Consider the following 13737-nt stretch of genomic DNA (forward strand, 5'->3'; position numbering starts at 1 on the left):
AAACACAGAGAGTATGTTTCAATGTATATAAGAATCTACATCTCAAGTTTGGTTTCGAGGCAAAGAAACTTTTACAAGTAACATCAGATTTGACCGAAATTCCTTTCTCAACTGTACGTAAAATAGTCAAAAACAAATCTTATAAACGCAAGACGCGATGTGATACAGGACTACCAAAACCTTTATATGTTCATCTAATAAAATCATTAAAAAAAACGATATACCACTGTTACAAAAGCAATGAGATTCCTACAACTGAAATCATAAGGAAGAAATTGAATACTTCCGGCCATAACGTGAGCTGTTGTGACAAAACTCTTCAGAACTGGATAAAGAAATTAGGATTTAGATTTAGAATAATAAACAAACGTCAAGCAGTTATGGAAAGCAGAAGAATAGTGAAATTGCGTAACAAACACTTAGAGCAAATAACTAAACATAGACAACAACAACGGCAAATTTTATACTTGGACGAAACTTGGTATGACACTCACGACATAGTTACGAAAGGGTAGACTGATGGTTCGAAAATGTATACACCTAACATGCCTGCAAACAAAGGATCGGGACTAATCATTGTGCATTGCAGAGGAAGTAATATATGGTTTCTGAATTCTTTGAAATCATATGGAAAAAAACTTGAGGACTGCAATGTTGACTATCATAAGAACATGGAAGCTAATATTTTCAAGGAATGGTTTGGAAACACATTGATCCCAAATTTGGAGCCAATAGTGTAATAGTTCTTGACAACGTTTCCTATCATTCGCGACCGAATGAAAATTCAGGAAAAGATGAAATACAAAGTTTTTTGATGGATAACAAATTTCTATTTTGAAGATTATATACCAAAAACCAAATACTTGAAGTTTTACAGACAAAATCATTTGAGAAACTGTATGCCCTTGAGAGTGTTGCTGAAAAGTATGGACACACCATACTGAGACTTTCCCCCTATTTTTGTGTTTTCTATCCCATCGAGTTGATTTGGGGAAAATTGAAGCAAAGCATCAGGCGTAACAGTTATTTATGTATCAAGGGAATTAGGAGGGCCTTAATTACCGATGGCAAAGTTTGTGGTTATTAAGGCTCATTAATTCCCGTGGTACATAGATAATTTTATTTCTGAACGATTTCAATAAAATTTTGTTCATTTTTGAAACGGAAAAATGTACCAATTCATTACCTTCCCGGTATATTTGAATCAGGTACCGTTGATTATAGCAGAGTTTTCTTGTTGCTAGGTTATTGCTATGTTACTTGTTTATAAACAGAACTTTGTTATCAAGCTGTGTTTGCGGTGAAAACGTGTTTTCTACCCCAAATATAATGGAGGATATTTTGAAAAAAGCTGAACAAGCAAGAGAATCATTAATTCCATCGAAAAGTGAAGCCGTATACCAAAAAGAATACAAGATATATCTGGACTGGCTGACACGGAAAAATGTTATGCCAAAAGATGTCACTGAAACTGTATTTCTGGCATATTTTCAAGAACTGGTAAGGAATTTTCTATGTTTTTCGGTAGATTTGGTAGTAATTGTGTTTATTCCACGGTGGCGGAGGGGTATTTGGAGGATAGCATCGAATTGAGAAATAAAACGGCGCGTATGTTGTCTACTTTGTCATCAGAAGAGGCAGGTACCTCGACTGTAGTGAACAGAAGCTCCAGCCATACAAAGAAGAAAATTGTTTCCAGTGGCGGAAGTAATTTTCAGGGAACATTTCAAAATTGTACATTTATTATTTGTAATGACGTGAATAAATAAAATATGGTTCAGTTTTCATTTCTATTTTTTACTTGTGAAAGGTAGAGGGAATTATAAAATCTATAATGTCCCAAGGGAGTTATGACCCTCATTATTGATAGCGTAACTATGACGATATAAGCTCATAATATCCCGGTCAGAAATAAAAATAATTTTCGAAAATTTTTATATGAAGGTTATACAGCTAATCAAAAAAGAAGTGTCTAAAATTATCGAAGAAGACTGACAGAAAAGGATTAAAAAAGTTATTTTAGTTGAAAAAGGCTATATAGTGATTGGACACTACCAGATTAATGGCGGAAATAAATTCATCATTGATTTAAATGACGACAGTGATAGTGAAACAGAGAATATGGAAAATACATTATCAGAAGCTTTCGAAGAAAGTTAGTGAGGTGTATTTGAAGCGATATATAGTATAAGTAATAGTATACTTGAATTTATTAAAAACAATAAAGACAAAACTTCGGATAGATCAGGAGTATATAAGCTGACTTGCGGCTCTTGCCCAAAACTGTATATCGACCAAAAAGGAAGGACTTTTTCCCGAAGAATACGAGTAATTCGTTCTCAAAAACGAATCTTTCCTGAGAATAAACCCCTTTAATTTAAAACTTTTGTTTTCTTCTAATTGACAGTAGGCTAAGAATTTTTTAAAACACTCTCGTATTTTCCATACAGGAGTATCTTTTTACCTGCAATATATCTTTTTACCTGCAATGACTGAATATATAATTTTGCAGGAAATCGATCGCATAACGATGCATATGTGAGTACCAACAAACGTTATCTCAAGTGCTGAACCTAATTGGTGATTAAACATGCCGTTGGCTACGGCCATCTAACGACCTGACGCCAGGTCTAAAAATAAATGTGATTACTTCAAGTCTACGTACGAAGTTATCAATTCTTCATTGGTTTCGTGGACGGGTGTGAAATGGTATGATCTTATAAAAATATTATTCGTGTTCGTACAATCACATTTTGAGCCAAAATGATTTTTCTGTGGAGGAAATGGGGTTATTATTGACTTTTTCTGGTTTTTTCCCCTTCACAATCTGATCGTTTCGTTTCGAAGAGAAAATTTGCATTTGTCTTCAGAATTGAAGTTTTTCTCGCCCTCGATGAAAGTTTTTGACATGTATCGAGGATATTCTTGAAATGAAACAAGCCTAGATGTTGAAAATTGTCTGGTAAAAAAGCAATTAATTATTCATTTCTTGTATTTTTCATGAAGCTTTGATTATGTTGCCAGTACTAAAATGTCGTCTGAAATTGCTACGCGTTGCCATAAATAACAATAAAAAACTTACCGAACAGATATGTTCAGTAATCAATTTGTATTTCCAAAATTCTAGGGGAGATATTTTGGTAACCAGGAATAAAACTGAAATGCTTTGTAGAAACTGAAGAGAGTTAAATTTAATTCAATCCATTTCTATTCTCATCTGGCAGGTAATAGTGAATTTCACCAATTGCTAATGAATCAGGAGTTTTGAAGTTTTTTTATCAATGTTTTGTTGTACAAATCATGAAATTGTGAAACGACAAAAATTAACTGGCGCTCCGGGGTGTCTTCATTGATTCCAGTGGCGCATTTGCTTTTTTAGCTGCAAGAAAACCCAGAAAAACTTGCAGCACCCCATAATCTGAAGATCAGCTTACATCATCTGGAACAGCTTACAAATTTTTCTCCTCCACAGATTCCAGACAGTGCAATACCAGGATTCTCAATCAGAGTTTCGAATCATCAAACATGGGGTACCCCAGGGTCTGTATAAGGTCCTCTCCTATTTATTTTATATATCAATGACCTACCGCAAAACTTGTCACTGTCATCATGCATGATGTTTGCAGAGTGGTGTAACTATATATGAATCACATGTTAATAATGAAATATTGTCAAATTCAATGGAATTGGCGGAGTTTAGAGCGAAAGAATGGTTTCTAACAAACAAATTGGAACAAAACCCTAATAAATGCTAAAGGATTTCCATTCCAACTAACTGTCGTGAGAACTCAGCTAATAAAGTTGAACTTTTGGGTATAACTTCGGATCATTCTTTGAAATGGAACTGTCATGTTGACCAACTGTGCTCTAAACTTTCTAATCAACTCTATCTCCTAAGATAACTGAAAAAAGTATTGTTTCGAAGCATTGAGAATATCTTACTTTGCCCTGTTACAGATCCACAAGAACATTGGTATCTACCATACTCACTCCGATACGCATAATTATAATACACGTTAAAAGGTAAGACCTCGTTAATCCTTAGCTCGCACAAGTTTCGACTTCTGAAGGTTGTCGTTCGTAGGGGTGCGATAGCTGGTTAACGGAAAAACAGATTTTTTCAAATAGAATAATCAGTTGATCGATCCGCGATACAGACTCACTACCTCGACCAAAAATTCGCTAGACTTGAACCTCTTCAATAAACTTCCCGCCCATCTTGAAAATTTGAGCAAAAACAAGTTCAAGAGAATCATTAAAGTATTTTTTAATAACAACGCATTCTATTCTCTCGATGAATTCAAGAACTGCCAACTGCCAACTGAATTATATAAATAATGAGTTGACATGTGAGTGATCATCCCGCTATGACTTGTATTCTCTTAACCTGCTGTGAAATCTTTACTCCAAGGTCTAATTGTTATTTTATTTGTATTTGTAACTCATCTATTACATATTTATGTATATATCTATATATATATATTATATATATATATTATATATTATATATATATATATATATATATATATATATATATATATATATATATATACAGTGTGACCCATTTAAAATGGAACCACCCCTGTAGAATGTGCATTTTTCAATCAATCTCAATTTTTTTTTATTGAAATATTAAGCATGAAAAACTGTATCTTGACACTAACTTTCACAATTTTAGTTTCATTTCCAAGGCACTCTATGGTTTTTTTTTGTTTGTCAAAAACGGCAAAAGTTTATTAGGCAATTTTTGTTTTCAAATTTGACTACACCACTGGATTCGTAGTCGTTATAAATCAAAACTGTCAAATTTTCATTAAAAAATATTTGTTAACAACGAAGTTACAACAACTTCAATTTTGGAAACAAAGTATTTGTTTGTAATTTTTATTCAGATTATAGACATATTTGAGATCTGACAACACCGTCATCACCAAGTAGAACACCAGTGAATTTGTACAGTGAAAATCCGAAGTCAACAGCTCAATGCGTTCTACAGTTATAACTCCTGAAAATATGGTAATGTGAGAGATTTGTGGTGCAAGCGTTTTGTAATAAAAATCTGACTACGCCACTGGATTTGTGGATAATATTCCCTTAAAATCATTCATTTGAGTGTAGGTTAGTGTTAATTTTACTGACGGTGCTTCTGTCAATGGGAAGTCGATTTGGATGTCTGTGATTAAATACCCTAGCTGCTTCTCTTTCACTATGATAATTGTCCCCAGAAATTCTTACAATTTCAATTCTTTCTTCTAATGATAATTGCAAAGCCATTATTAAATGCACGTAACTAACAACTATTATTTTATTTATGATTAACTGTCAAAATCACAGCCTACTGTTGATTTATTATAAAACCTTTGCATAATGAGTTCAGCTTCCTCAAATTATTGATATCTCCTCTAAAAGATTGTTTTAGCTGAGTTATGAAGAATTTACAGGGAACAATTTTTGTCCTACTCTCTGTTTTATTATTGAATAAATGATTTCCATGCTTTAAATCAATTTGATTTTAGCGGATATGCGGAAGAATGTACTAAGTACTGCATAACTTGAAAATGAATTTTTAATTTTCTGTTATTCTAGAATACACTTCTCGTAACCTACACTCAAATGAATGATTTTAAGGGAATATTATACACAAATCCAGTGGCGTAGTCAGATTTTTATTACAAAACGCTTGCACCACAAATCTCTCACATTACCATATTTTCAGGAGTTATAACTGTAGAACGCATTGAGCTGTTGACTTCGGATTTTCACTGTACAAATTCACTGGTGTTCTACTTGGTGATGACAGTGTTGTCAGATCTCAAATATGTCTATAATCTGAATAAAAATTACAAACAAATACTTTGTTTCCAAAATTGAAGTTGTTGTAACTACGTTGTTAACAAATATTTTTTAATGAAAATTTGACAGTTTTGATTTATAACGACTACGAATCCAGTGGTGTAGTCAAATTTGAAAACAAAAATTGCCTAATAAAATTTTGCCGTTTTTGACAAACAAAAAAAACCATAGAGTGCCTTGGAAATGAAACTAAAATTGTGAAAGTTAGTGTCAAGATACAGTTTTTCATGCTTAATATTTCAATAAAAAAAAATTGAGATTGATTGAAAAATGCACATTCTACAGGGGTGGTTCCATTTTAAATGGGTCACACTGTATATATATATATATATATATATTATATATATATATATATATATATATATATATATATATATATATATATATATATATATATATATGTATATGTATTTTTTTTTCTTATTGTGTAACTTCAAATTGTGTATTCTGCACGACTTGCTACAAATGTGTACACATAATGTGGTCAAATAAAACAATAATGATCGTGATTTGCCAATGTCCTCTCTTTCGTAAAACAAAATGTAGGGTGCCTCCAGAGGCTCCAATAAATTTAAGACATCGCCAGAACACTTAGTGTAACCATGACCACCCCATGAATATAATAAAGCATATCATCTCGTCCTCTGATTTGATCAAATATGAATTTTATCAAGAAATCCCAAGTGAGTCAAAAGTTTGTTTTTCAACTCCTAATCGCCATACAGTGAAAGTTCCATATCTACCAATATATTATAAAACTGATCGATACTCGATGAAAATCCATTATTACGTATTCAAAAACAAACACTTCCAATTGAAAGTTCACAAAATCGCGATACGTGTTTCTCTATACAATAGCATCTTCAGGCGTCACAATACTAACTCAACAAATTATGTGTATGCGTAGAGTAGGGAGGGTGAGTGTAGAGTCACAGAACTTAGGCCACATGTGTCCTCCTAGGGCATCGTCCATCCTGTCCTTTCCATGAAGGTGGACAGTTCACTAGGAGACATATCCGGCATATTGGCAGATGTAGGCCAAGACTCACCGGACGGACACACACTATCTTATTGATGATAACTTCAGACACTCGCATAGGACATGCCTGACAGTTTCATCTTCATATTCACACATCCTGTAAAGCCCAGCCGCTTTGTTGGCTAAAGAGTCGGCAATGCGATTTACTCCTGTCGTGCCCTTTTATCCACCTCAATCTACCGAGGCTTTGGCTAAATCTTGGTGGCACTTTAGTACTAGCGCTAGCCCTGAAGTAACACGTTGTCTGTTCAAGGCTAATAGGGCTTTGCTACTATTAGTGCATATTGTTATGTTTTTGCCATGAATTTCTTTCCTGGTTATTTCTTTTCTAGATATTGAGATACCAGCCAGTTCTGTTTGAACCACGCTGATATTTTTCCCATTCTCCACTTAATCCTTAGGCTCAGTGATCTGGAATAAACTCAACATCCTGAGCCTTCTTTGGTTTTTGAGCCGTCGGTATATATGAGTATTGCATTTGTAGCATCTGACTCTGTGTTCTGTTTTACTTGTATTTTGTAGGGTTTATTGAACACAAACCTGGTTGTTTCACTGGCTGCCTGCAACAGAGGTTGCGCAGTAAGCGCTTCTCGCCATAGGCTCAGTCTCAATTGACCCATTCCTACTTCGAAGTTTACATCAGCCGTGCGCAATCCTAACATGGCCATTAACGCAACCTCCTTAACGTACAGGTCCAGAGGGGTCAGACCAGTAATTAATTCCATTGTCGTGGTTGGTGTTGTTCTCATGGTGGCGGGGTGAGTGGCGGGGGATCACTGTCTCTCTCTTATGGGTGTTTGACAGTCCCCCGGTGCAGACCACACGGCACTCACCCAGTAAAGTTATCGGTCAACCACCCAATCCCGCACCTGCGGGTAATAGGCGTTGGCCGGTTTCAAGCTAGATGTGTGGGAGAGGTGTCTCGCAAGAGCCCTCGGCGGTTACTCATCCAACGCTGGAAAGGTAACTTTCCTAACATGAGTGCCCCTCGGGGTAACGTAAGGGTATGCGGTGCAGACCACACGGCGTACACCCAAAAGTTGTTGATGAACCGCCCTATCCCGCACCTACACGGGTAATGGGCCCGACATCTTCGACATATGATGTGTGGTAGAGGATGCTCGTGAGAGCATCTCACATTGAAATCTCACATTGAAGCGTTCATTTGAATCCGTTCTACAAATATAGTCTAATTTAATAATATAAACCAATTTACCTATATTCACAAGTTTTACTCCATCCTGTTCGATTGCAGACAGAGCACATGTCACATTTTCGAGATAATGATGTTGATTCGCCGGCCTTCTGTTCCATGCTGGTTTCAAAGGTCGGCCCCTCAATGCTTCCACCAAGGCACATAACCGAACACCTGCGAGAAAGATTATATTTAATAGAAAAAAAACTCATCCAACTGCTTGCTGCCTTATTTAAAGAAGCGAATGTTTATGATATTCGACAATTTTTTTGTATGAGCATACTCAGTAATGTAAAAAAAAGGAAACATCAAAATAAAACCAATCATCCACTCCTACAATACTAGGAAAAGGCAAACTCTTTTAATAATAATAATAATAATAATAATAAATCGTCTTTATTGGTGAAGGTACAAAATAGGCGCAGTTTAGCCAAAGGCTACTCTTACACTTAACCTAAAATGTACAATTCTTATCAACTAAAATGATAAATAGAGAGAAAGACACGATGAAAAAACGCATCACATAATAATAATTTATATCATAGGTATCTAGCTGACATATTGTGACAAGGTAAGTAAAGGTTAAAGGTAAATTCAGGACACGGCACTCAAGTTCCTATTGGTATTCAGGAAGTGTTTTCCAGAAAGTGTTTTTTCAGAATGATTCTTAACTCTCCTTTCGAAAGTTGCATACAATTGTATAACAGTGAGTTGTAGAATTTGATGGAGAGATAAGTGAACGACCTCTGAAACAGTGACGTGTTATGACGAGGGACATGCAGTTTATTTTTTGATCTTACATCCAATGAATGTAGCATAGACCTAGAGATCAGTTTATTGTAAAGTGATGTGGGAATTTTGTAACTCAATACTTTGTACACAAAATTGCAAAGATTATAATTAGTACGATTGATCATTGTCAGCCAATTTAATTCTTTGATTTTACTCGAGACATGATCGAATTTTCTTAAAGAATAGACAAGTCTACAACAGAAGTTCTGTACTTTCTGTTTTCGATTTATTTCAAATTTACTTAAAAGATTGCTGTACACAATGTCACCATAATTGAACCGTGATAAGACCAACGACTCAGTGAGAAGTTTCCTGATTGGTCGACTGAAAAAGTATCTATTTGAATAAATCAGTTTGAGAGTCCCAAACGATTTTCTAAGCAAATCATTCAAATGCAAATCAAATTTTAGGTCAGAATCAAAAATAATACCTAGGTTTTTAATGGAATTCACAACGGGAAGTATGGTGTTCTCAATTCTAATTGTGAGATGTTGTGTGACTATAGCCCTATTCTTTTTATTACCGAAAAGCATCGAATGGCATTTATTCCTATTCAATTTTAGATTATGTTGCGCAGCTAAATTAGAAATGGTTTGTAGGTCGGAATTGATGAGGTTTTGAATAGTTCCATAGTTGTAGATGTTTAAGTTGGTGTATAATTGCGTATCATCTGCATAGGCCTGAACTTTTGAGTGCTTCATAGAATTCAAGATGTCACTGGTGTAGATTATAAAGAGTAAAGGTCCTAAGATTGACCCTTGAGGTACACCAGAAGTAACATTTCGAGTTGACGACATTTCATTATTATAATATACCGTTTGACAGCGATTCGTTAGATATGAAAATAGTAGCAAGACTAACTCATCCGAGAATCCATAATATTTCAATTTGAAACATAATAGAGAATGATTTATAGTATCAAATGTCTTCGAAAAATCTAAGGCAACTAGAGCTGTCAACTCTTTATTATCAGAGTTTCGAATTATGTCATCTGTAACCTGAACATGTACTATACCACTTCTGAACCGGCTTGACAATCAGGAATAATATAATTTTCATATAGATATGGACTTACTTGATGATGAATGAGTTTTTCTAATATTTTTGAAAGCGTAGAGAGAATACTTATAGGACGGAGGTCAGCGTAGTTCACTGGGTTCGAAAGTTTACTCAAAGGTCTGACAATGGCAATTTTCCATAGATTAGGAAAATAACATTTTTCTAAGCAACAATTCAAAATATGAGTGAGAAAATAGTTAATCATATTGATGGATAAACCATCAAAACCAGTGGTATTCGATTTGATAGTAGCTAAGACTTCTTTCATTTGATTAACTGAGATGAATTTTAATTTGAACACACTTTCTTGATTTTTTAATTTTGGGTATTTATTACTATTGTAGTATTCTAGGAGGTTGTTATTAATATCATCATCAATAAATACTGAAGCAAAATAATTATTGATTTCTTCAGGATTTTGCAAGGGAATTGGTAAATCAGTATTACTTTTTGTATTATTAATATTCTTTAGGTTTTTCCATAATTTTTTAGAGTCTTTAGATTGAAATAAATAGTCATAGTAAGCCTTCTTCTCGCGACGAACAGATGATAGCGTGAAGTTTCGCAAATTTTTGTAGTGTTCCCAGTCAGCTTCTGATTTTAAAATTTTGAATTTTGCAAGAGATTTGTTTCTTTCTTTCATCACTATTTCGATGGGATATGTTAGCCAGGGAGCTGGAGCTTTCGTCATACGTGCTGTCTTGACAGGTGCATGTTTATTAAAAATAGTTAGAATTAGTCCCGTGAAAAATTCAACTTTGTTATCAATATCATCTATTGTATAAATGTCCTGGAAAGGTGCACTTACTAAATCTGTACAAAACTGATTATAATTAAAATTCTTGAAATCCCTAAAGGTATGAATTTTGGGTTTTTGTTTGGGACAATCAATCTGAATTGACCACGATGTGACAAAACCATAGGACAATGAAATGCAACATATCTCGGACCACGCTTATACCAAATATTACCAGAGAGAAAATAAAAAATATCAACAGTTCTCACATGTTCAAGAGAGAAGTAAAGAAATTCATTCTGAATACCGAAATAGCTTTCTTTTCTGATTTTGTTAATCAAACTATTTCAAACGGCAATTTAACTTAAGCATTTGTTGAGCAGACGAAAATAACTATGTATTCTGTCTGAAACTACTGTCTCTGTTAATAAGGTTATTGATTAATTCATCATTCATTATCTTTCAATGTTAGATTAAGTATTTATACAGTTAATTACAATGTATCCTTATCACGAACAAGCTATAGATTTCTATGGCTTCTGTGATTATCTTGTTCATTTTCGATAGCACTCTATGTAATGTATATCAGTGTATGCGATAATAAACATATTATTATTATTATATTATTATTATAACTACACTATAAACGTAGTGATTTTATGGCGGAATCCTATACTATATGCATGATAATGTTTTGGAGCACTCAGTTGCCTGATTGAAGAGAGTATACATATAATTTGTGTTTGAAACATCTACATACCTGTGCACAAATCCTGAGCCAGGTCCGCCACCCTCAGATCTTGCGGCAAATGTTCGTTCACCAATTTCGGAAAGTGTTCGCTTGTATCTCCACCCACAAGTCCTCGTTGCCCTTGATTTGCATTCCGCGGGCGGCATGTCCTTCAGGGCTGCGGGCCAATAGGCCACTGTGCGATATTTTACCTTCCATAACTCGTCTCGCAGCACAATTTATGTTTTGTATTTATTCAAATCGATTAGTGTTCATGGGAAGTTCCTGATGGAGGAAGTTATGTCTCAGTTATACAGTTATACAGAGTGTCCTTAATTTATTAAAAGAGAAATTGAAGTGTCTGATAAGATAATCATGAAATGAGTTTTTTTCAGAATTCAAATATATCATTTGTATTCTCATACATACATAGATGAGTAGATGAATAGATAGATAGATACTTTATTAATCTCCGCAGATTGTGTATATAACAACATGAGGCACATCAAACAAGGCGCTAACATTAAAATATCATTAGTTTACATTTATGAGATAAAATACATGTAATTAAACTCATATTGAGAGCTAATTACATAACAGTAAGATCAGTCAGAGTCATTGATGTAATCATCTCAGGAATCAAGTAATTTTTCAACATCTATTTGAACGTTTTCTTGTGTGGAATGGATATACAGTGTCACCATTAAAGTGCGCACCATATGAGAAACTTTTTTTTCGAAAAGTTTCAATGAAGTTTAACTTCGGCACTTGTTTGTCCTTTAAATATAACTTAAAATGATGCGGCCATATTACAGTTATTACAGTTGCTATAAAAGTCTCTTCAGCATCATGAAAGAACGTTTCCTGCAAATGGCCCTCGATTACCTGGTTTTTACCTAAGTTTGTAATGAATTTAATTACCTGAGCTTATGTTTCATTTTCCACATTTGAAAAAATATTCAGTGACGGAGAGTTATTTAATTCTAATTGATTATTCAGTAAATTACCCGAATTCCTGAATCTATTGATTTCTAAATATTCTAGAAGATTGAGTTTCAAACTCTTCTCTTCTAAATGTAACACATCGTATTCCTGATTGAACTCACGTCCTTCTGCTAATAGGTGGTTTGCAAATGTGGAATTGGTCTTTCTATTTACAAAACTACTTCTATGCTCTTTAATTCTTTGGGAAAATGTTCTTCCTGTTTGGCCAATATACATTTTTGGACAAGAGCCACAAGTCAGCTTATATACTCCTGATCTATCCAACAATCCTTCTGAATCAAGATTACCTATCACTTTCCGAACACCTAGTGTATATGTACCGTTGAGGAAGAATAAGCCAGGTAAGGGATAAATCATAGCCTGGATTTCAATGAAAGATGATATACTCGTTCGCATATAATGCATATTCATTTTCATGTTGACGATTTCAGATGAATGAATTTAAATAGATAAGTAATATGAGAAGTTTATAATGACCGAACACTTATGAATATTCATTTATGATGCATTCTGTATTATATTACAAAAAATTCAAGGTCCAGTAAAGTGGGCTACAAAAAACTGAAAATGAGGTTGATGATGCCTTTTTCTACCAGATTGTGACAACATAAATACCATATTTACGTGAATTGTCGAAATTCTCGATAATGAGAATTATTGATTCCAATAGAACATTCAGAATAATTTTTTTTATGTAAATATAAATTTAGTAGAATGAGGTGCTTTTTTTACACTTCATATATAAAATACATTCAGTTTTATTAAAACAACGATAAAAATTAAATAAACAAATTATCGTGATTTTAAATCCTTGTTTTCGGGGTCCTGGTTAGCCACCGTCTTAAAAATAAAAGTTCGATTGATTTTTTTATTTATTTTTTTTTCCTGAACTATCAGGACTATGAAAGTTTTGTAAAAATCTTCTTCATATAATTGCATCACTTACAACTTTTTAATATAACTTTTCCTTGTAACATTCTCAAATAAAAAGTTAATAATAAAAATAAAATTCAAAATGTAACAGCTTTTTTTTGATTAATAATTCATCAAAAATGTTCATCAGGGATTTTTTCTAGAACTTCCTCATTTCTTGAGTTGTATTAAAACTTCAAATCTGATGAACATATACATATATACAAATTATATTCCTATTGGTTTTATTTACTTTTTCGTTTCATATACTTCTTTATATTTCAATAAACAACAGATGTCTACTTGAGATGATTATCTGTTTATATTCTACATCAGGTAATACAGAAAATAAAATTCTAAATGAGAATGTAATTAGAATACCATAAAATACCCTCAAATATATAAAAGTCCCTCG

The 13737-nt window shown here is 33.7% G+C and overlaps 1 protein-coding gene across 1 annotated transcript in view; it reads right to left on the reverse strand.

Moving 5' to 3' along the window:
• jbug (filamin-type immunoglobulin domains fbug) overlaps window positions 1-13737 on the reverse strand; it is a 109212-nt gene that overhangs the window by 92174 nt on the left and 3301 nt on the right. The window contains 3 exon segments of the mRNA XM_074174817.1: window positions 8110-8262; window positions 11436-11495; window positions 11498-11690. Coding sequence (XP_074030918.1) covers window positions 8110-8262; window positions 11436-11495; window positions 11498-11624 — 340 coding nt within the window. The 5' untranslated portion in view covers window positions 11625-11690.

The sequence above is a fragment of the Leptinotarsa decemlineata genome, unplaced genomic scaffold (genome assembly GCF_025532065.1).
Source record: "Leptinotarsa decemlineata unplaced genomic scaffold, Ldec_3_MD MMD2_tig00000882_RagTag_RagTag, whole genome shotgun sequence".
Taxonomy (NCBI): Eukaryota; Metazoa; Arthropoda; class Insecta; order Coleoptera; family Chrysomelidae; genus Leptinotarsa; species Leptinotarsa decemlineata.